The following is a 22,507-nucleotide window of genomic DNA, read 5'->3' on the forward strand; positions in this document are numbered from 1 at the left end:
ACTATTTGAGTCGGACGGTCAATCTTTTTTATTGTATACATTTTTCTCTGCTGAATTTGTATGGGTGTGTGTAAAATTGGAAAATTCCTACATAGAATAAAGGTGTATATTGATAATATAAATCAATAAGTGATTTACAATGTATGCATCAGGATGACTTTGCAATGGGGAGAATGCTTTAAACATCATTATTTTGTTGGTAAATGTTTAAAAAATGACTGAATGGGTAACTAAATAAAATCATAAAATAAATTATTATGAAGCTGCTCCAGGGGTTGAGTTATATAGGACAATAAAAACGTTTTCTTTATCAAACATATTACTTCACACTTTCCTTTTTATGTTCAAAATGTACAAGTTAACACAGTCACCTAATTTTCACATTAAGCACATATAAATATTAAAACTATTTAATGATAAAGTGTTTCGCTCACGACATAAGCTGATATATTTAAATAAACTACATATTCTGTGAAATAATGTCCAAACTTGCCTTGTAAAAATGTAGGCTATGCAAATAAATTACCCCACCGAGGCTGTAACTCTTCCCCGGCCAAAAGGCAAAAAGGGGGGGACATAAATATCTGAGGGTGCCTCCTTTGTTCGACGTTTAGTCACCTCTGTGGCCCCTGGAAAACCATTAAACGAGGAGGACTTCTCCCAGGAGCCCGGCATTCCTCAGATTCCTCCGGTCTGATGTCAGAGCTGAGGGGAGGCATCTGGACCCGCTGCTGCCTTCAGGGACCGCGCAAAGGCTGCAACATCCCATCTCTACCCTACGTAGGGATTTTTGCCCTTGCTTATATTATTTTAGTGGAGATGAATACACTGGGACATGCATTTTTAACTTGTCTTTTTTGTAAAATTGCTTTTTTTTGTGCTGAAAATAGGTTTATTGTTTTGCTGATGTGTAAGAGAGAAGTTTGTTGAATGCATAGTTTGGGGTTTGGGAATCTGCCTTCCAGAAGAGAACACCTACATACCTCTCAAACTCATATATCTCTATACTATATAGAGATACAATTACAGCAAGCTTAGGTTAGTTTAGCACAAAGACTGAAAACAAGGACAAAAAAGTTCTCACGGTTTAACACCATTATTAATTAATTGTAAAAAGTACACTATTGACCACCAGTTGTGATTATCCCTTGTTTTACTTATATATTTAATATATATATATATATATATATATATATATATATATATATATATATATATATATATATATATATATATATTATTGAGGTACAATGTATATATATATATATATATATATATATATATATTATTGTTCATATATATATATATATATATATATATGAACAATAATATATATATATATATATATATATTATATATATATATATATTATTGAGGTACAATGATCTAGAGATTCACAAATGAGATTATATTCAACTTTATTGCACAGAGCCCAAGTACTACAACAAAACGCAGCATCTAACCAGAAGTGTAAAACAAGCAGAACGTGCATTGTTATTCATGGTATAATATAAATATGTAGTACGTCTGTCAGATATAAACTCAAGTAGGCCTATTTACAGCATGAACAATAGAAGGAGTATGAACATTATAAATAGCAGTATAGAAATTTAACAAACTAGATCAGGTAGAAAAATGTAGCCAAAGAAGCCAATGGCCAGTCTAGAAACTCTTTCACATAATTTAGTGCGTAGGTAATTATTTAGTTGTAGGCTATGCCTTACTGTCATCATGTCAGTGTCACAGTTTCCCTACGCATTACGCCCCCTTTAACTAAAACTCCAAATTCCAATATTCTCTGCTGCTCTTGAAAGCAGCTTTTGCTCGTCTCCCCCCAGTCCTGAACGCCTCCATTGGACTACAGGGACCACTACTATAAACATATCAAAGTCCCTGCGCTCGAAGAGGACCACGTCGTAGTTATCCGCAGCCGAGTTGGAGAACTTTTTGTGACTTTTTTAATGACTTTTGTGCTCCGTCAAAAAACGGAGAAAAAACGTGGGAGTTGAAGCAGCGACAGTTTGTGACTTTTTGTTCTGAACGTTTGTGCGCTCGTATGATCCAAGAGTCTCTCATGGGAACGTATTGAAAAGAAAAACACGATATGAGGATTATTTGCTGGCTTTGAGGTTCAACGCCGTCGAGCAAAGAAGAGTTTCTCCAGCGAGGAGCAGAAAACGGCATGTAGCGCAGGATTTAGGGTGAGTTTTCTTCATGCTACAAAAAAAAAAAAAAAAAACCATCTCCGGGAGAGTTTGGTTTTGCTCTTGGTTGTTTCCGAAACGCATTGAAGTAGTGAAAAGCTCTTTTAATGTCTCAATGCGCAGTGTAACATTAGGCCGAATGGCCCGGGCCACGTATAGCAGTCAGGGGATCCCAAATATTCTCATGCTAAACCCCCCCCCCCCCCGTCTTTCACCAGATAAACACACATTAAAATACACACACATCCCCTATTGAAAATAAGTGTAGCACTGAACAAAGTATAACCTTTAGGTACACGGAAAGCAGTGTGAAGAGCTACACCTCCAATCACAGCAAGCTACAACGTTATAGTAACAGGTAATGAGATCGGTAATACATAGTTCATTTTGAATATTAATGAACTTGACTTTATGGAGGCCCCCTTAGCATCCAGTTTGGACATCCCTCTTGGAGGCAAATGGACACAACCAGGCATCACTTGGATGACCTACCACACTCTAGTGTTACACCTAAAATGACAACAACCAATTGAAAACAACCTGTGTTAACAAACGCTCGTTGACTGTAGTTTATTGCACGGTGCATGGAGTCCTTCAGGTAAGAGAGAGAGAGTTGGGGTAAGAGCTGCACATGCATGCTTGGCAAAGGTGACTTCAGTTACATCATGGGTTAAATGTTGATGATGTTATCATTTTTGTTTGCTCACACCCTGTACGTGCATGTTTGTGTGAGAGTATGTAAAGATGTGTTTGGACATGCACCTCGGACTAGCACCATCCATTACTAAAAAAAAAGAAAGAAAGAAAAGAAAGGGAAGAGTTCTGTAAAGGCAAATATAGCATTGCTGCAGGAGGCGTGGGCCACACACACACACACACACACACACACACACACACACACACACACACACACACACACACACACACACACACATCTGGCTGTCTTTATAAGCTCAAAGGCATGCTATGTAAATTATATGGTGCCAAGGCAAGTGGCTCGGGAGTACACACCACTTTTAAAACACTGATGGAGGATTTAAAGGACCAAACGTCAGCGTTGTAGGTTCCGCCTTCCTCCTTGTTTTCATCACTTCATGGTGAGGCTTGTTAATAGTTGAGTCACAACTAAGGTATTTGGATTAAATATCTAATACATTGGTATGATAATTTCCACAAAAGCAGTGTCATACGTTGCCCTCTATGGCCTTCGTTTATATTTTAAAAATTAAGGAAAGTCACCCCAAGGAAAGAAACGCCAAGGCATGTTTTGTTTACGTTGTGCATGGTAAGACTGTAATAGGTGTTTACTGCATACTGCAAGGCTGCATTTATAAGGAAAAAGTGGCCATTGTTTGTGAAGCCAGTGGTCATCTGAGTCTAAAGGCCATCTGATTGCTATGTGGGGCGAACACACCTGTAATTTTGGTCAAGAGCTCACGCTGTAGCACAGGGAGAGAGGGAGGGAGGAAAGTGACTGTTGTTATTGTTGTAGCAGTTTTAAGCGAAGGCAAAGAAATGTAGAACTTTCCTTCAAACTCCTGTTATTGTGTAGAGGAGACCAAGACATCCTTTCTGTTTCTTAAAATGTGAATGGTTTTATGAATTAAATTATGATAAAAGGCTGTCTGCTATATGCTGTTGGATCTATCGTACTTTAGCTATATCATCCTAAACCTTATTTTTTTATACATTTGACATGTTTTCAGCTTTTCTAATTAATCAAAAACTAATTTGACAAACGATGAATCTTTTGGGTCTTTTGTCATTGTGATTTTGAAAAGTGAGGATTTAATACTTTTATCGTTGTAAATTGACAAATATTTAAGTTATTTGGCTGATTGTCAGACAAAGAAAGCAACTTGAAGATGTAACATGTGACTTAAGGAAAATTTGATGGGCATTTTAAAGTTTTCTGACATCAACAGATTAGTTTTGAATGTAATTAGTCTCTAGATACAATTATTCCATATGAATGTCATGTTTGTTTTATCTTTTCTGCTCCAAAAAACAAATAACTATTTATATAAATGACATAAAAAAACTGAGTTTGAGGAGGGTTATAATAAAAACGTTTTTTAAAAAAAGGGATATTAATTACATAAAATAGTTTAATACACAATAATGGGCAAGCTGGGTTTGAGTGTGTGTCTGATCAGTAGTATGTGTGTGTGGCGAGTGTTTGCACACTTGCAGGGATGCTTTATTAAGAGTTGTGTAAGTGCTGTGCTCTCTGGCAGCCCGGCAGACAACAACAGAGCGGAGAGCGTGCTGCCACATGCCCAACTCTCCCACACTACACCCTAGGCAGCTTCCAGGTGCTGCGGACCAGTTGTCAATCACAGCTGGTCCCGCCCCCCACAGCAGGACCGACCCCTCTCCTTCGGATTATCCCAGAAGTAAAAAAAATGTGACTCTCCCCCTAATGTGGCTCACATATGGTGCAACTGTACAAACACATTTTGTGGTATTTTATGAGGAAGTGTCTCTTCTCTCCTAATAGAGCATCAAGCAGAGACGTTTTCCATTTGATCTCGAGTTTTAAAAGTGTGAATTTTCCTTTCCTCGCAGCCATTATATGTCTTGGATACAGCCGGATGTAAGCAGTAGCAACCCCAAAGTGTTGTTGCTTTCATTGGCCTGTAAACTGCGAGCTATTGAGGTCCCTGTTAGTGTTAGTGCCTGAGGTTCAGCTGTGAGAAAACACTCAGTGGCTTTTTCATGATTGAGCATGTGTGTGTTTGTGTGTGAGGCGCTGTGTTTGTGTGTATGGTTGTGCGAGTGTGATGTGGTTCCCAGGAGGAGGGGGCATGGAAAATGTGAACAGCACCGTGGTTTGGCTTTGGAGCAGACATGGTGGCCAACGCTTGATGGTCCTGTGTTTCTTTTGTGGAGGTGGAGAGGGGCCGCCGCTATCAGCCTCACTGTCCATCACTCTTTCCATCCATCCTCCCCCCCGCCCACCCCTCATCCTGAACAACTGAAACAACATGATAAGAGCCTGAGAAACGCTGTATTCTCACTTATCTAAAGCCTTTATTTTCTCAACCAGGAGCCGGGACACTCGCATATAAACACACACACTGCACATTTTCTCTCAGCCATATCTATAAAACTCTCCCTGCCTCCATGTCATCAATCCACAGATCTCCCTGCCACAGGATGAGTCGGCAGAGCTACGTCTTTGTTGGTTTGGGGAACCAGGCTCTGTATCCCTCTTTGATCCTCCCCCTCATCTCTGTTTCATTGACAGTGTTTACATGGCGATGCCAGCCTGAAACAATGAGCAATACCTTTCTATTGCTGTCACTTGCTGCACAGTTCTTCAGCGCTTATTATTGTCTTCAATTCCTTTGGTTTTACGATATTTAGGGTAGGGTGCTTTAAGACATTCACTATCAGGGCTGCCTTGAACTAACTCTCATACAATTTTCTTTATTTGTCGACATCATTTCTCCCAAAGAATGATCCAAAACACCAATTTAAAAGTTGTGTTTACCAGAATTGTTGTAATAAGTTTCCTGAAGCATGCCTACTTGACGAATTGATTTAAAATATCTTAAACCAAAACAACCAGTTAGTTGACAAATGGACCCTACTGTTGGAAAATGACATGATGTTCTTGTTCAATGGAGAACGCGGGTTGATTTTCTCAGTCATTTCCCCAAAATTGGACAGAGAGGCATCGTTTTATTGAACAGGATCATACACCAGATGAGCTAAATACGTGTTACATGGGCTTTGAATCAGGATTTTATCAGGAAGTTATCAACTGCAAAAGTGTATGTGGGTAAAGTGGATGTTTTAAAAGCTGTCCTGCAAGCTTGCAATTCTTGGATGTTGCATTGGCTGATAGAAGCAGTAATTCACTGAACACTGAAATGTCCTTGAACACATTTAAAAAAAACTTTTGTTTATCTTCTGAGTGAAGCTTTGTGATTTTAACTTACAGTTGAGCCCCTTTGACGTACGCAAGTGTATATCTGTGTGTGAGAGACGCACATAAGGACATGCTGTGTGAGATGAGGCTCCTTTACTGTCTGGGTGTCACCTCTCTGCGAAAGTGCAATTACTACTCAACTGGAGCCTTGTTAGCTTGTTTTAAACATGCAAACGCCATTACAGTAACAAAAATACATTTAGCTCGACCTAATGTTTGTTTAATTTCTTTTGATTCTTTATCCCAGTTCCCATGTTCCTTCTTTAAGTACCATAAGTAGCTGGAGAGCAGAGGCTCCTTTTTTTGAAAGGCAATCTCCAAGTTGCTCTTTTGTGTTGTACCAAAGAAGTCGCTCAACCTTTTGGGTTGGTATTTATTTGATCCTGCTTATCTCCAGTAGCAGTCTTTTCTCAGCGACTTTCTTTGTGGACTTAGTTTGTGGATCAACCAGCGAATGATTGTCTCACACAGGTTATAGGTATAGGATGCTTTACATCTACAACAGTCAGTTCAGAGAACAGAGTGGACAGAGAGAGGGCATTCTCAATCCCGTCGGACAGTGGCAATGTTTCACCTGCTAGAGGACTCCAGACAGCCCTCTTGATTCTCTTTCACTGCCATGGCCCAAGTGTTGGAAGTGCTGCACTGTAGCATTTTTCATGCCTGGCGCCAAGATGCTGGCATCAAACATTGTATCAGGATTGCTCAGTCTTGCAACCCAGAGAATTTGGCCAATTTTAGACCTAAGCTGATCCTTTTCCTTCTCACAGAGGGGTGAGTCTCATCCATAGCTCTTGAAAGGTCCAAATATATGGGTTGCATGTGCTGAATGTAGTATTTCGTTGGTGTATTGACATTTTTCTGTCAGAAGTCTATTCCCACATAACAGAAGTTTCCATGCTCCTCACGTCCCACTCGAGATGCACATCTGCGCTGAATAATCACTGTTGAGGAGAAACTGTGTGTGCCACCCCGTATGAAGTCAGCTACACAGCAGGCCAGAAGCCCAGTAACAGAACACTCCAAATCTAGCCAATAGAAAACAGCTGGATCAACTTGAGACATGTTTACTCCTGTAGTCAGCACTATTTCCTTCATTTACCAGCTCAGGGAGTCATCAGCAGCACTGTCTGTTGACTGTCGCTGATCAACAGCCACATTATATTGAGATGCAGGTGGTAGGCCAGCAGCAGGCTTTGGTAAAGTTTTCCCATATCTTTGACACATTTACCAACACTTCTTTAGAGTATGGTGACGCTTTCTGAATCATTGTTTCCCGAGCTCTTTGGCAGTCTCTGTATCCTGTCAGCGGGAGCATGACAAATTGTTTGTGCACCTTCAGCAAGATTATTAGTTTCGCAACAGAGTTGAATTCTTCTGAGATTGCCACTGACAGTACGTTTCTTCATGCTTTTCTTTTCTTTAAAAGTGTCATCTTCTGCAGTTGCCAACACCTGTTCATCACTTTTGAATTATCTTGTTTTTGTTGTTCTCACAGGTTTGTCGCTGCCCTGTCATTCTCCATATCTAGTACAGTCCCTGCTCTTTTCACGGAAGCTTCACTCAACAGTAGTGGAATATCTGCTTGGACGACATCAGTGACGATTAGTCTCTCCTATTTTGTAGTAATTTTCCATTTTCTTGTGGAATATACCACCTAACCATCTCCAAACCTCTCTGTTGTCTCTGCTTAGTGATAGCTGTGTCTCGGGCTGATTCCCAGGCTGGGAGATTTCGCCAGTTCCCCTCCAAATATCTCTTAATTGATGATTTCCTTGATGTAAAGGTTAGCTCTGTGCCTGCTGAGAGGGCTGGTTGTCTGTCTTTCGTGTCCAAATATGCCTTATCCAACAATTTAAAAGCCAATCGGGAAGTTCTATTTTATATTTGCGCATGAAAGAGTAGCGTTGCTCAAAAATCTATAATGTTGTCCGCCATAAGTACACTGCTGTCTCTTGCTACACGGTCAAAACTGGAATAAACATCATATGCTCGGTCCTTCTTCTTTCAGACACACACTGTGCAATTATCGTGTCCATACTGGAGTCTTTCTTAAGGTCATCCATTGGCACTTCCATTGGCGTTTCTCTTGCTGTCCCGGAGAGCGCCGAATCCACGACAAGAGCTTGCTTGTCTCTGTCAAGCTACGGGGATCGGGTCCAAATAGACACCTAATTTTTCCAGTTTTCGTATGGCTTCCCATCATCGAAGCCTGGTGGAATGCTGTAGTTACCAGCCATCCCCTGCTACCATTGTTACTCTATGATAAGACAATTCTCTTAATAAGACTCTTTATTTCGGCAGACAGCGAGCTTGGAACACTGTACATCCCCAACGTAGACGCCTCTCTTCCAGGAACACCTCAGGTTCTTCACATTAAATGTCCAAGTAAACATATTAAACATTCACAGAAATAGTGCATGTAAGTTAACACTCTTTTGCTCTTATGTAGACGATGTTTATATGTTTTTGTGGGTGCAAGTGTGTTTGTGTGTGTGTCTTTGTCTAAGAGATGGAGAGAGGGGAAAAAGAGAACTGGAAAGTGAAAAAGCAGATGCGCTTGTTAGAAACACTGTCTGGCCGCCTGGCTCCACCATCTGTTTGCAGCTGCTCATGTTTGTGTGCGATAGACAGTGTGTGTGTGTGTGTGTGTGTGTGTGTGTGTGTGTGTGTGTGTGTGTGTGTGTGTGTGTGTGTGTGTGTGTGTGTGTGTGTGTGTGTGTGTGTGTGTGTGTGTGTGTGTGTGTGTGTGTGTGTGTGTGTGTGTGTGTGTGTGTGTTCAGTCCTGCATTAAAGGCATCAAGCATACAGTATATTATGGAACGTATATTTAAGTTAATTCCTTTAAGGTGAGCAAACGGAAAGGTAAATCTGCTGGGTTTTTTTCAAAGCTAAAAAGTACACACACACACAAACACACACACACACACACACACACACACACACACACACACACACACACACACACACACACACACACACACACTCACTCCACACAATCCTCTGGCTCAGACAGCTACACACATGGCCAGAGTGTCAGATAACAAAGAGGGCCCTGGTGGTGTGTCCTGCTGTCCCTTAGGCATGGGAAAACTGTTGCAGTGCATGTAGGCTCTTTTACTGTGTGTGCTTTTACTTTTTTCTTACAGCAGAGAGTGAATCTGGCTGCAGGGATCAGTCAGGCGGTCTGATCCAGGGTCAGCTCCCACTGTTACTCAGATAGACTTTGGCTGTTTGTGTCCAGGAATGTGTTTAGACTTCAGAGCTGTATTTCCCCAAAACAGCTCACTATTGACTGAGCATGTCTCAGCTGCAGGGTAAGCTAGTGTGACAAAAGAGTGTCCAAGTCCTTAGGAGACTTTTTGGGAAAAATCTGACCGAATCTGCCTGTTCTAATGCAGACTAAAGTGAAATATAGTATGTCAAATTTTTTTTGTTCTACTTGGAGTAACAGATGGCTTAGGTGCCAGATAGGACAATACAGGAAGTAGATATTTTAGATGAAAATGTAAATAATTCTGACATGATTAGTAAAATACTTTTGATCTTAAATGTATCTTTTTAGCCATTTGTTAAGAAAAAGTGGCAAGCCTTATGTGGTTCCTTGCTTTAAAGTGTGAGAATTTGCAGTTTTTCTGCTAGGGTTTCCTGTATTTGGGATAATATTTGTCTATATTGTCAGAACAAGCTTCCTGAGTCTTTAGATACTATTTCTTTGTAACTCCTTCTAGTTGTCCCAGGCCTGGTTTAAGCTTATATACTCCAAACTGTAAAAAGAGTATGCTGGAGAGGAGTAGTTACGAGCTGTGAAGCACTTAACCCCTTTGTTTTGCTACAGCGCTCATGTGTAACAGGAGGGGAGGAGGAGCAAGGGGGTGGTGTTGGTATTTCAGACGGAGACAAACAACAGAGATCAGATTGATTGAGTTACACACGCTACACTTGCGTCCTCAGCTCTTGGCGGACTGCGTCTAATGGTCTTAGCAGTAGGCGACAAAGTGCTGTGTTGTTCCCGCTATTGTATGGATGTGAATAGAGCAAAGCGACAGACGTGCTGAGGGACGAGGCTCACACAGCACCCAGACCAGAAGCTCTGTTACTGCGCAGCTGATCGGGAATAATTGTTTTAATACCTATTCCTGATATCAATAATGTAGTAAAATAAAAAATAGGTGATTTTCTGTTGTGTTGGGCCTGCAGATGACTCTTGTTGTTGTTTGGCTGAAGTGATTGTCACTGCTTGTTCAGGTTTAAATTCTCAGGTGGCCTCTGTTTGCTGAGTCCACACCTGAGTGAATAGAGAGATGACTGGCAGCAAAACATTGCACCCTGAGGGGGGGAGAAACCTGTGTCAACATTGTTTTTTCACTGATTTAATATCTGTCTTTTGTCACCTGTTAACACATTTAACAACTGCTCCCATTAGTCATTTGGCTTTCTACACCTGTCAAGTGATCTGTCCCAGCAGAGCAAGCATAAAAAATAACAACGAAGAGTTAACAATGGAAACCTTTATCTTTTTTTTCAACTTCGAAACAATCCTGTATGTCAGACAGCGAAGACATTTCTATCACAGAATGTTGCTGGTGAGTTCTATAAACTGTGGTCCATCCATGGTCTAATGCGTAAAGGCTGCGGCTTAAGCATTGTCAGTAGCTTGTGACCCATTCAGGAGAGCAGGGATAAGAGGAATATTGTGACACTATCTTGTGTAACATTGGCTAGAGTTTAACGTTCCTCCAAGCTAAGCATCCAGGCAAAAATGTCCCCACAGAAGGAAAAATACTACCCGTGCTAGTCATGAACATGGCTTTTGTTTTACGGTAGGCCATAACCAACTCTGAACCAAACTCATTTTGTTACCCAATGTTAATATTAGGAGCGTAAAAGGAAATATAACTACTGTTGGTAGTAAACTTGACATGCTAATGACTGCAGCCTACGTTAGCACTGTTATCCACCCTTTCACTCTTTGTTCGCTCATGTGTTTTTTCAAAAGAAGCAGCCACTCTGCACACCACTTTGCAGGAATACGAAGTTTGGACAATTTCTGTTTCTGTCAAATAGTTGACCAAGCATGCTAAAAACAAATCTGCTTATTGACTTCTCTTTGTGTCTTATCAACATCCACATCAATTGTAACATGTTGGAGGAAATCAACTACCCATATTTTGACATTTTATCACGCACAAGCACAGAAGATATTTGATTGGATTGAATCTGACGCCAGTCTGACGGAGCTCACGTGTTTGCTTTTGCACATGGAGGCTCACACACGACTTGATGTGGTTTTCAGTTGAATTATGCAGGTCTCTGTAATTTGCTTTCCTTTTATGAATTGACTGGATGGCTCCTGCATGCACATCATTTATCTTGATTGATTTATTAAAAGCATTCCTGTCATTACACAACAGTGCTGAAGAAATGATACGCTCTTGGTAATGTGGTTAAAAAGAAATCACTCTTTTTTTATTTTCACCTTTTTTTTTTGCTGTGACCACACCAGTCTAGAGGGAATAGAGAAGAAACACAACAACAGATATGAATGGTTTCATATATATTTAGCCAAAGCTTTCTACCCTGAAAAAGGAAAACAACCTCTTCCCTCAGTTTTGCCTCTCGTTTTCTCCATGCCACAAAATTACAACTTGCAAATTCATAAACGTATATGCTGTTTTTGCATGCTGGAAATAAACACGACGGTCAGGAGAGAATGTTGCTGCAGCGCTGTAGCGGCGTTGAAGCAGCGTTTTTTTTGTGTCGAGGAGTGGGTTCGGTCCCCGGCTATTGTCTGTCTGTCTGTCTGGCTTGACTCAACCACACACTTCCAACCATGCCACTGATTACTAGTTTAGAGTTGAACTAACTGCTGTTTGGTCCTTTGGCTAACCTCTGAAGAACCTGGTGGGTGTGTGTGTGATCCTGTGTGTTTGTGGTGTGCTCTGTCCTTGCATGTCTATGTTTGTACACTACCCAGTGAAAGTATGCGTCTTTATTTGTGTCTTTGTGTGCTTATCTGTAGGCCTGTTGACAGCGATCTCGCGGGGGCCTCGGCTCTGTGCTTGGGAAATGTTCTTGAGGAATTTTGGGCAGGTTTTACCGCCAATCTGTGATGTCACTTCCCCCTATGCCCGAGTCAGAGTGGAGGGTCAGAGGGGATGTGGTCCGGGGTCAGGTGCCGGCTGGGGTCACATATTTCAAAGTCAAAGCTGATTTACTCACCCGTTGTAGTCCAATTATTCACTCGCTATGGCTGTCTCAGAGGCATTCAGGAGTAAGGAATGTGTTACGGCCTCCAAAGGGGCACGGCTGTTACAGAAGACAAGTGTGATTCAGATCGCACCAAACAACACGGCTGTAAGTCAGCAGTTTGTAGTCCTTTCATTCAAGACTTGCTCCCTTGTGTCTTTCCCCAGCCCCATCACACACACACACACTCGCATGCACACACACTCACGCACACACTTTCCTTCCTTGTGGTGCATACTTGTGTCAGGTGTGCTCTGTTTTTCCAGTCAGGGTAGAGAGGAATCTGGGCTGGGGTCCAAGCTGACTATTGCCAGAGCTCCAGACAAGAAGCAACACATCCACTCCATCTTTACTCCACCTCCTTCTCCCTCTCCACTCCTCCCTCATTTTTCGGCTCTCCTGATCACTGGAGCTTTGTCGTTCTGTATTTCAGTCTTTCATTCTTCCATTTCTGTGTGTTTTTTTTACTAAATGTGTTCATGTTTTCTTAGCTTTTTCCTATTTTGTCGATTCACACTTACTCTACTGAAATAGATGGTTACCACCAGTTTAGTCAGACTGACATTTCCCAGTGTATGGAGAAGTGGGTTTTTCTTTCCAGCGTAGAAGGTGTGTAGACATTTTTTGGTTTTGTGGTTTGGTGGTGTAGGTCCGGTCTAACAAGGCTACAAAGTGGCCACCACCCTTGAAATGACTCTGCTTTTATCTATTAAAGATCAGTTAATTCCTTTTGACAACACCAGCATTATCACTTGGTGGCTTGGAATTTACCCAAGTTATTTAGATTAGCCTCTGGTGTTGTGAACACTAGTAAATAAGACAGAATACTGCAGAGGTGAAGATATAAACATAGTAAATATACTTGTGTTTGTGTGTGATTTACTTCAAGCTCTGTCCTCATACACAGACATGAAAGCTTAGAACCAATGACTAACCCATAGACATGTTCAAAGTGTTCTCCAAATACCTGTTAACCTTAAAACCACAGTGTGGGTGTGCATGTGTGTGTTGGCCTCACTTCCTCACAATGTTGCAGTAATTAACAGTTTTATGTGTTTCAAATCGACAACATAAATTGACATGGTGTGTTTTGTGGCAGTAGCTGTGTGTGTGTGAAAGCATCTGTGCCCGCATGTGTGTGATCTTACACACTACAACACTGTACGCTTCAATGTCTGGCACTGGGCTGCTGTCGGGGCAGGGAGAGAGGGAGAGGGGAGATAAAAAGGAGAGGAAAGGCCTCCCACACAGGCAGATATGAGACTTAGAAGCTCCATTAGTTCCTCAAAGCCAGCTGCCGGGTTCAGATGGATGTCTGCGCTTGGCTGTTTGATGTCCATTCATCCATAGCCTCACATCTCTGCCTCTGTCTCCCAGCTCTGCCCGCCGCTGGGCCTCATGGGGCTACAGAGAGCGCAGCTGCCATAACTATAGGATAAAGCTGTCTGCTGCTACCGTGTGATTCCTGCCTCTGCTGACACCGTAGCCGCTGCTATCACCGGAGATTCTGCTGGCCTCGTCTGTTCTTTGTTTCTGCTTGTTTATGGGAGGTAGGCAGGATGATAACAGGAGGAATATGATGTGGGAAGGTTTGATAGGACGAATGTTTACTGATTAGATTGTTCTGTAGTTGTTGCATTCCTGTGGGATCAAATTGAATGTTTTAAAAGACTTATTCGAGAGTTTCTTGTTTGACTAACTTTTCCTTTTCATCTCTCCCTGCAGCACCTGTTCATCTTCCTCCACCTCTTCCTCATCATCCTCCTCCTCCTCTCCGCACATCTTTGGGAATGGGCCAGCGCCTTGCCAGGGTGCATCTTTCCACCCGGTGGTGTGGCTGGCGTCGTGCGAGAGTGAGGAGGGCAGCGGCCAGGTCATAGAGCCGGCCCTACCCCTCTCTCCGCTTGCTTGCTCCCAAGTGACTTTTGACCTTTGACTCAGCCGTGACCTCCAGCCAGCCATGCCCTTCCGGATTAGGCTGCGGCGCACACGGCGCTACAACGTCCTCAGCAAAAACTACTTTGTGACGCGGATTCGCCTGTTGGACAGCAATGTGATTGAATGCACTCTGTCTGTGGAGAGTACGGGACAGGAATGTCTGGAGGCGGTGGCCCAGAGGCTGGAGCTACGGGAGGTGAGGACTCTTTCATTATGTGACCCACTTACATTGTGTTAGACTGTTATGCAAGTTGATATTTGGACACTTTTGGAGGTTTGTTATATCGATTTATCTACTTATCTGAACAACACATTGCAAATGTAGCTTTAACAGTTTATCTAATCATTCTTTGAACACATAAAGACAAGATAACCTAACCTTGCAGATTCAAGTGTCTAGAGTTTGTGCCGTTTCAGAGACTTTGACGTACCAGGAAACATCGTTCTGCGGGGCACAGTGACATTTTTAGGGCTTTAGAATTGTAATGTATGTAAGTAGAATGTAATTATAAAGGTATTGAATGTTGATATAAAATATCAGCTAGCTTTAATACATTAAAGTATTATCACTGGCAGTAGACAATATGGACAAAATCATAGTTTGGTTGACTGTTTGTCACAATATTAATACATTGTCAGAGTACATGCATCTTGGCTCATCCTTCAATAGAGTATCGTAACAAATCATAATTCATAAATAAGGATGACCATGGCCATGGTTTGAAACTTACTCTGAAGCTGTGTGTGTGTGTGTGTGTGTGTGTGTGTGTGTGTGTGTGTGTGTGTGTGTGTGTGTGTGTGTGTGTGTGTGTGTGTGTGTGTGTGTGTGTGTGTGTGTGTGTGTGTGTGTGTGTGTGTGTGTGTGTGTGTGTGTGTGTGTGTGTGTGTGTGTGTGTTGGCCACGCGTCTCTCCTCGCACCCTGTGTGTGTCTTCCTGCCCTGCGCTGTCTTCTCTCCTGCAGGGTCCTTGTCCGTCTCTAACGAAGCGTGGCTGCCTCTGTCCTCTTTTCTCTGCAGAAGAAAGAGATACAGCTCATCCGCCTGTCCCCACTCCCCCCTACTCCTGTCCCTGCTTTCTCTGTGTGTTTTCTCTCCTCCTTTTTATTCTGTTCACTTATTTTCTTTACCTTTCCTTCACCAAGGTCTAACTCACGCAGGTATGTAGCTTTGCCTGGGGCTTATTGTTTGTGTGTGCAGTTGTTTTGCGTGAAGGCGAGGCAGTTTGTTCACAGATTGGAGAAAGAATGTGTGTTGACGACTGATTGAATTTGATGAATACGTGTGTTCCACTGTGTGTCTGCGCCCTCTGGGCTGCTGACAAAGTGAGGGAGAGAGGGGCGGTTTACTTTGCGTTCTGACACAGTGTTGTGGTATTTGCCAGGTGTCAGTGATGTTATAAATAAGGTGATGTGACGCCGCTGTTTAAGCCGCCGTCTGCCCCTCTGCATGCACGCCATCTCAGGACTGTGTATGTGTCCCTGTCTGAGTTAGTTGTTTTCATCTCTGTGGTTGTACCTGAGGCCTTGAGTATGTCTGTTAGCATGTGAGCACAGAGTGTTTACGGATGTGTGTGTGTATGTGTTTGCTCTTGCAAGCTGCAGCTTTACAACCTTCTATACAGTAAAGTGAAAGCGTGCAGATAAAACAGGGCTTTGTGATATGACACACACACACACACACACACACACACACACACACACACACACACACACACACACACACACACACACACACACACACACACACACACACACACACACACACACAGATCACAAATGGCAGCAGTGTCATGTTTCACAAATGACTCTCTCCCAAGTCTTCTGTACATTTGTAAGTCTTACTGGTCCCTGGCATGCCCATGCATCGGTTGCAAGTCTGGTGCCTGTTTTGATGAGTTAAACCTGTCAAAATGAACATGCCATGTTTAAACCCTCCTCATGTTATAGAACTTTATAGAATCCAGGATTTTTTGCCTGTTTCTAGAATATCTGACAATATTTTCTGTCCAACCATCCCCCTTTTATGGAACATTGTTTATACAGCTACATTTTAAAAAATTGTATTTGAATCTGCAGATGAAGATAGGCCAGAGACATGGTTTTCTAAACCGTTTTAATTTTGTTTTAGTGAGATACCGTCTTTGCCTGTTTCCCCTCGCCATGGGTAATCTTGCTGGCAATCAGTCGAGTCTAACGTTTATGTTTAATAGTCACGCTGCTGACGTCAAAGGTTTTGATTTGATCTGATTTAAAGGACAAATATGTGGTTGTGGTCTCCCCAATGTGTCCTGATGTTTTTTCCCATTTCCCTTCTCAACCTGTCATTCTGGATCCCGACAAATTTCCCATCCCAATAATTAAGTTACAATACAATCTCCCTCCTGTCCCACCAAAAAATGTCTTCCCATCCAACTCATTGTTTCTTTTCTTCCTCCTTGTCCAACCTCCACTCTCTCCTTTCATTTCCTTTTGGTCTTGTTCCCTTTTCCAGTCATCTCCATCCTTTGATCTTGTGCTCCACATTGACCTCCTGCCTCCGTCTCTCCCCTCGACTCTAGACCCATTACTTCGGGCTATGGTTCCAGGGAAAGACCCAGGCCCCGGCCCATCGCTGGGTGGAGCTGGAGAAACCGCTCAAGAAGCAGCTGGACAAGTTTGGGAACGAGCCACTGCTCTTCTTCGGAGTCATGTTTTACGTGCCCAGCGTTTCCCGCCTGGAGCAAGAAGCCACCAGGTAAAAAAAATCTCAAAACAGAGAAACTGTCACTCATATACTCTGTGTTTGTTATGTTATAAACTTCAGTTACAACTGCAACACCTTTATACTAGTAGCTCATCATTTGTTTTGCTGTAATCTAGTCATGTGACCCATTGTACATCAAAAATTGTCTGTTAACTGTAACTTTTTAACATTGGAGAGCTAATCTGCCAGATAAAGTGGGCTAAATGCTGCTTTCTGCACCGCAGACACTTATTATTTACTCAAATGGGTACAAGGAATCTGCCGATTTTTAAAATGTGGATTAAAGTGAATGCAGGTTGTTTAATAGAGCATAGAGTCAAAGCTTGGTTAGGAACACATATAACATAGAACAAGGGTGATGTCACACTCCTGGTATATTCATCAAAGTCCATAATAGTATCAGCAAACTGCTTATTGTCTGAGCTGTCATCTCCCTACTTAGCAAATTAGCTTCAGGCAAGCAGGGAACAGAAAAATGGTGACAGGCGTGGATGTCAATCCAATGACCGACTGAGATTGATGTAATTTCAGACTGATTATCACCCGCAGTGTGTGTGTGTCTGTGTGTAAGAAAGAGTGTGAAGGAGCACGATAACTAGCTGTGAAAGGGGCACCCAGGGGTCAGTGTGTAGTGGACAGTCTGCCGTCTCAGATTCCTTCTCACAGTCACACACAGACACACACGCTCTGCAGGTCTGCCTCACACGGTGCTGGTGAATTTGCGGCTTCTGCCTCGCTGGATGTGGGAAAGGTCGATTGCAGGTCACAGCCTGACGTTTTGAGACTACACTTAGCTTTAAGGTTTGTGTGTGTGCGACAATGTGTGTGAGAGTGTGTTACGCTGTTGGATTTCCTGTTTTTTTTTGACGGAGGCAGGACTGGACATGCTGTTTCAGGGCTTACATAGAAAATAATTAAATCATCATGTATCAGTGACCGGCCTCATGGACTCACTGTGTGTGTCTATGAGGATGTGTGTGTGGGATCCTGCAGGTTCTTTACATAGACACCAGGATCTGCTCTGGTAAAGGGATGGTATTCCAGGAAACCCCTGCAGGCTTTAATGGTGTGTGTGTGTGTGTGTGTGTGTGTGTGTGTGTGTGTGTGTGTGTGTGTGTGTGTGTGTGTGTGTGTGTGTGTGTGTGTGTGTGTGTGTGTGCGTGTGCGTGTGCGTGTGCGTGTGCGTGTGCGTGTGCGTGTGTGTGTGTATGTATGGGGTTGAAGGGGTTATGATGGGGCCTTAGGGGCAATTTAGGGAACAATGGCTGCCTCTTTTGCCCCCTCTCTTTCTCTTACAATCCTTCTACATAGTGTCACCCCTACTCCTTTTTATCAAGAGCAGATCTCCACATCACTCCAGTCCCACATTTGTACTCTCTTTTTCTCTGTCCCTTCGTCCTCCTTCCCTCTCTCCCTCTTTCTCATTTTTTTTTTTTTTTGGTGTTTGTGAGGAATGTTGGCACAGCCGTCCAGCGTAGGAGGCGGACCACACATTCCTCCCAGCAGAAGTGCTGGGGGTAAAAGGGGAGTTGGGGTGGGTGGGGGGTTTGTGTCTGGTTTACAAAACACACACATACTCACATCCACTCACCTCACACACCTCGCACATTCCCCCCAAGAATCCTCTGAGAAGCCAGCTGCAGCCCTGTCAAAGGAGTATTCAGAACATACATGTTCCCGGAGGCAAGCTTTTCTAAAACCCCAGTCCCCTCTTTTCTTCACATCAAGTTGAAAACAATCCACACATCTTTTTTGATAAAGTTCAAAACACACTTTTTTAATTACCTAGTCTTTATCAAACGATAAACCATCTTTAAAGTCGTAATTTGCTCTTTTACTGTCTGTACTTTCCTTTGAGATCAAATCAACATCAACAATTACAACTGACTGAAATGTTGATAATTTATTGAGTTAAGGTTGATTTGGGTCACATCCAGTCAAGCAGATCCTTTTTTCTTTCTCCACACACCTGGTTTGGTGTTGGGGGGAAGGGCAGGATTTGGTGAAGGAATGACAGAGGCAAAGAGGTAGACAAGTGGGGACAGAGAAAGTAAAAGTTTGGCTGCAACACTTGGCTTTGGGTTTGTACCTTGGCATTCATGTGGTTTAGGCTCACTATCCACATGTTTCTGCTGGAACCTATACATCTATGTGTGTCAGCATAGAAATGTTTCTTTCTGCTTGTGAGTGGGAGTTTTTTTAAGCAAGGTTACTTTTAAAATATGAAAATGTCACACTTTGTAAATGACCTTGACTGTTTCTTTTCCAGCTGTTATTTGGGTCATTGGTTTTAAAATGCTTTTAGATTGTGAATAAAAAGGAACACATAGAGATTACTTGGTTTTTGTAAACAAATTCATGTTCACTTGTTGCCAGAAACCAGATAGATTTGCGATGAGATTTAATGAGGGTTTTGTAATGTGGTCAGGTCTTTGAAGTTCAGTGTTCAGTGAGTGTAACCTGATCCTAGATCTCCCTCTCTTCCCATCCATCCATTCATCTGTTTCTTCTTTCCTCTTTTCCCCTCTCAATGCAGCTGTGGGGTTATAGTGTGTGTTTGTGTGTGTCTGTGTGCTTGCCGGCTGCATATTCACACAAATAATTAAATTATCTAGCAATTATGGCAGTAATGCAAGAACGCTGGAGCCCGTGTAAACACTGTTCTCTGTTATGTTTATGCAATTATACTCATAGTTGCAGTTACAGCTGCATAACACACTTTGTGGAGTTCTACGTAATTGTCAGATTATGTAATTGTAGAAACATAATTAGAGTTTTTACCTTGTTTTGCAACACATATTTTAATCCAATTGCATGACAATTTATTGCCAAGATATTTTTGCTGTGTGTGTGTGTGTGTGTGTGTGTGTGTGTGTGTGTGTGTGTGTGTGTGTGTGTGTGTGTGTGTGTGTGTGTGTGTGTGTGTGTGTGTGTGTGTGTGTGTGTGTGTGTGTGTGTGTGTGTGTGTGTGTGTGTGTGTGTGTGTGTGTGTGTGTTTCACTGTTGTTTTTCTCATCTTCAGACGGACTCTGAGATAAAAACAAACTCTCCGTGCTTGAAGTGACTTCCTCCCCAAACATTCTTTATGACCTATGGTGTGAAATTTGATAGAAAACAAGGCTTGAGAGCATGGTTTTATTGCTATTTTCACACCAAAAAAGGCCACAAGGATAAACACCAGGACCAGAAGATTGTTTTGAAGTTGAGCACTGGATGACCCTTGACTCTGTAACAGAATCTGAAGGCTGCTTTTTTAGCGAGGATGGTACTCTAGGTCGCCCATGTTAACATATAAATCAGAGTAATGCCATACTCGCATTACTGGTCATAACCACATTGTTTTGACTGTTCTGGTGTGTGTGTTGGGTGTTCCTCCCAGAGTCAGTTGCACCGTGTTTGACCCCTGAAATGATTCTTGCACTAATCCCACACTAACTACAATTTACTACCTACCTCTTTGGATTTGATCCATTTTACCACACACACATCTTGTAGCCGATGTGTGTGTGTGTGTGGTTGAAGCCTTCTGTTCCAGTGATATGAAGGAGGGGCAAAGTGGCCCGGAGAGAGAAAGTGAGGAACCTAAACAGAGAGCTGTTGACCGGAGCGAGACCAGCTGGCCTCAGCAGCCCCCAAGGCTAACAGCACCAACAGCCTTGAAATCCTAGCATTGTTCAGCTAGTTATCACACACACACACACACACACACACACACACACACACACACACACACACACACACACACACACACACACACACACACACACACACACACAGCTGTACTCTGTTGTGCCCCTTGCTGATTCAACACATTTCAAAGTGAAATCCTCCTGCCTCCCACACAAGCTGTCTGGACCCATCCAGGGTTGAGGGGGTGGACAGGGTCATACCACTGCAGAGGTGGAGGGGGAGGAGGAGGGGTTGAAGCATATGTACACACACATACACACACATTCATGCATGCATGCACATATGCTCGCAGGCTTGTTGTCCGGGGCCACTTGGACATCTGGCAGCATGTCTTAAGCGGGGCTCAAACATGCGTGGGCATATAAAGGGTCCTTTGTGCCTGTGTGGCTGCTGGAGTGCCAGCAGAGCACTCTGCCATGGTGGAAGTCACAAGTAACTTCCAGTAGGGAAAGCTTTACCTCATGTCTATGTTTGTACATCCACCTGTTATTACAGCATAATTATGTCATTCTGACATGCATGCCAGGTGTCCCATCATAGGAACGTCTTTATGGACACATCGGCTTAGATAGTGTTTACTCTTTTGAAGATTCTCAATCTAAAGTATATATTCACCCAGAATATAATCTCCTTCACTTCTTCCTGCTTCCTCCTAGTGGGATCAAGGAGGGCGATAAAACTATACGCTCTGCTGTACACTACTGCTTGCTTACTGTCGATTATTTTTGTGTAATTTGGGCTCTGTCACTATGAGAACCCTTTACTACCTCTCACCCTTTCACTTGTTCATAGTTATTCCAAACAGTTTATCATCCTCCTCTCCACCGCTGGCCTTGCATTTATATATAAACACCATCACATGTTTACTATTGAACCTCAGAACGAGAACCAACCTCAACATACCCCATAAGGAGAGCGCTGGGAAAACATGGAGAGTTTGTAAAGTCTACAATCATTTGAAGGGGTTTTGTGTCTTGGGTGCCCCCCCCCCCCCCCGCCCTTCTTCATCCACACCACAACAGGCTCCTCCCTCGATGCAGCCGCGGCAGTTGGGGTTGGCTAATTAGGGGGTTGCCACGGGAACGGAATGGCAGTTTAGCCAACGGGTGTAATGACAGGGTGAGGGAGGAGGGCGGGGTCAGATTATAGGCCTGGGAGTATGCTGAGTGGAGCTCAAAAAAGAAAGGAACAAGAAGAAGCAGAGGGGGAGAGAATGTGAATATGAACATGAAAGATGTAAAGAACATAAAGGAGGGCATGAAACTAAGATTCATAGTTTAGATAGAGCTAAATAGTGCATGGCTGGTGTTACAATTGAGATGACAGAGGAGTATAACATTTTTGGGAATTGAGGGATTATAGAAGTATGAGTGTTTGAGTGAATGACTAAGCATGTCTTGCTTAGTGGTTCCCACATAGAGGTTTGTGTACTCTGGCATGGACTGCCTAGCATACGCTTACACTCATAGCTTTTTCTGACTGTGTGTGTGTGTGTGTGTGTGTGTGTGTGTGTGTGTGTGTGTGTGTGTGTGTGTGTGTGTGTGTGTGTGTGTGTGTGTGTGTGTGTGTGTGTGTGTGTGTGTGTGTGTGTGTGTGTGTGTGTGTGTGTGTGTGTGTGTGTGTGTGTGTGTGTGTGTGTGTGTGCACGTCAGAAAAAAGGTGTCTCACAGCCCACATTGGAAAGACTCAGCCAGTGGTCACCATGGCAACAAACAGGAAACGGTGTGCAAGTTTTTACGCAGCTGAG

The 22,507-nt window shown here is 42.9% G+C and overlaps 1 protein-coding gene across 1 annotated transcript in view; it reads left to right on the forward strand.

The window, feature by feature from the left end:
• Positions 1–1,854: 1,854 nt before the first annotated feature.
• Positions 1,855–22,507, forward strand: part of LOC134876954 (tyrosine-protein phosphatase non-receptor type 14-like) — a 36,992-nt gene continuing 16,339 nt past the window's right edge. The window contains 3 exon segments of the mRNA XM_063902242.1: positions 1,855–2,201; positions 14,116–14,524; positions 16,886–17,061. Coding sequence (XP_063758312.1) covers positions 14,351–14,524; positions 16,886–17,061 — 350 coding nt within the window. The 5' untranslated portion in view covers positions 1,855–2,201; positions 14,116–14,350.

The sequence above is a fragment of the Eleginops maclovinus genome, chromosome 15 (assembly GCF_036324505.1).
Source record: "Eleginops maclovinus isolate JMC-PN-2008 ecotype Puerto Natales chromosome 15, JC_Emac_rtc_rv5, whole genome shotgun sequence".
Taxonomy (NCBI): Eukaryota; Metazoa; Chordata; class Actinopteri; order Perciformes; family Eleginopidae; genus Eleginops; species Eleginops maclovinus.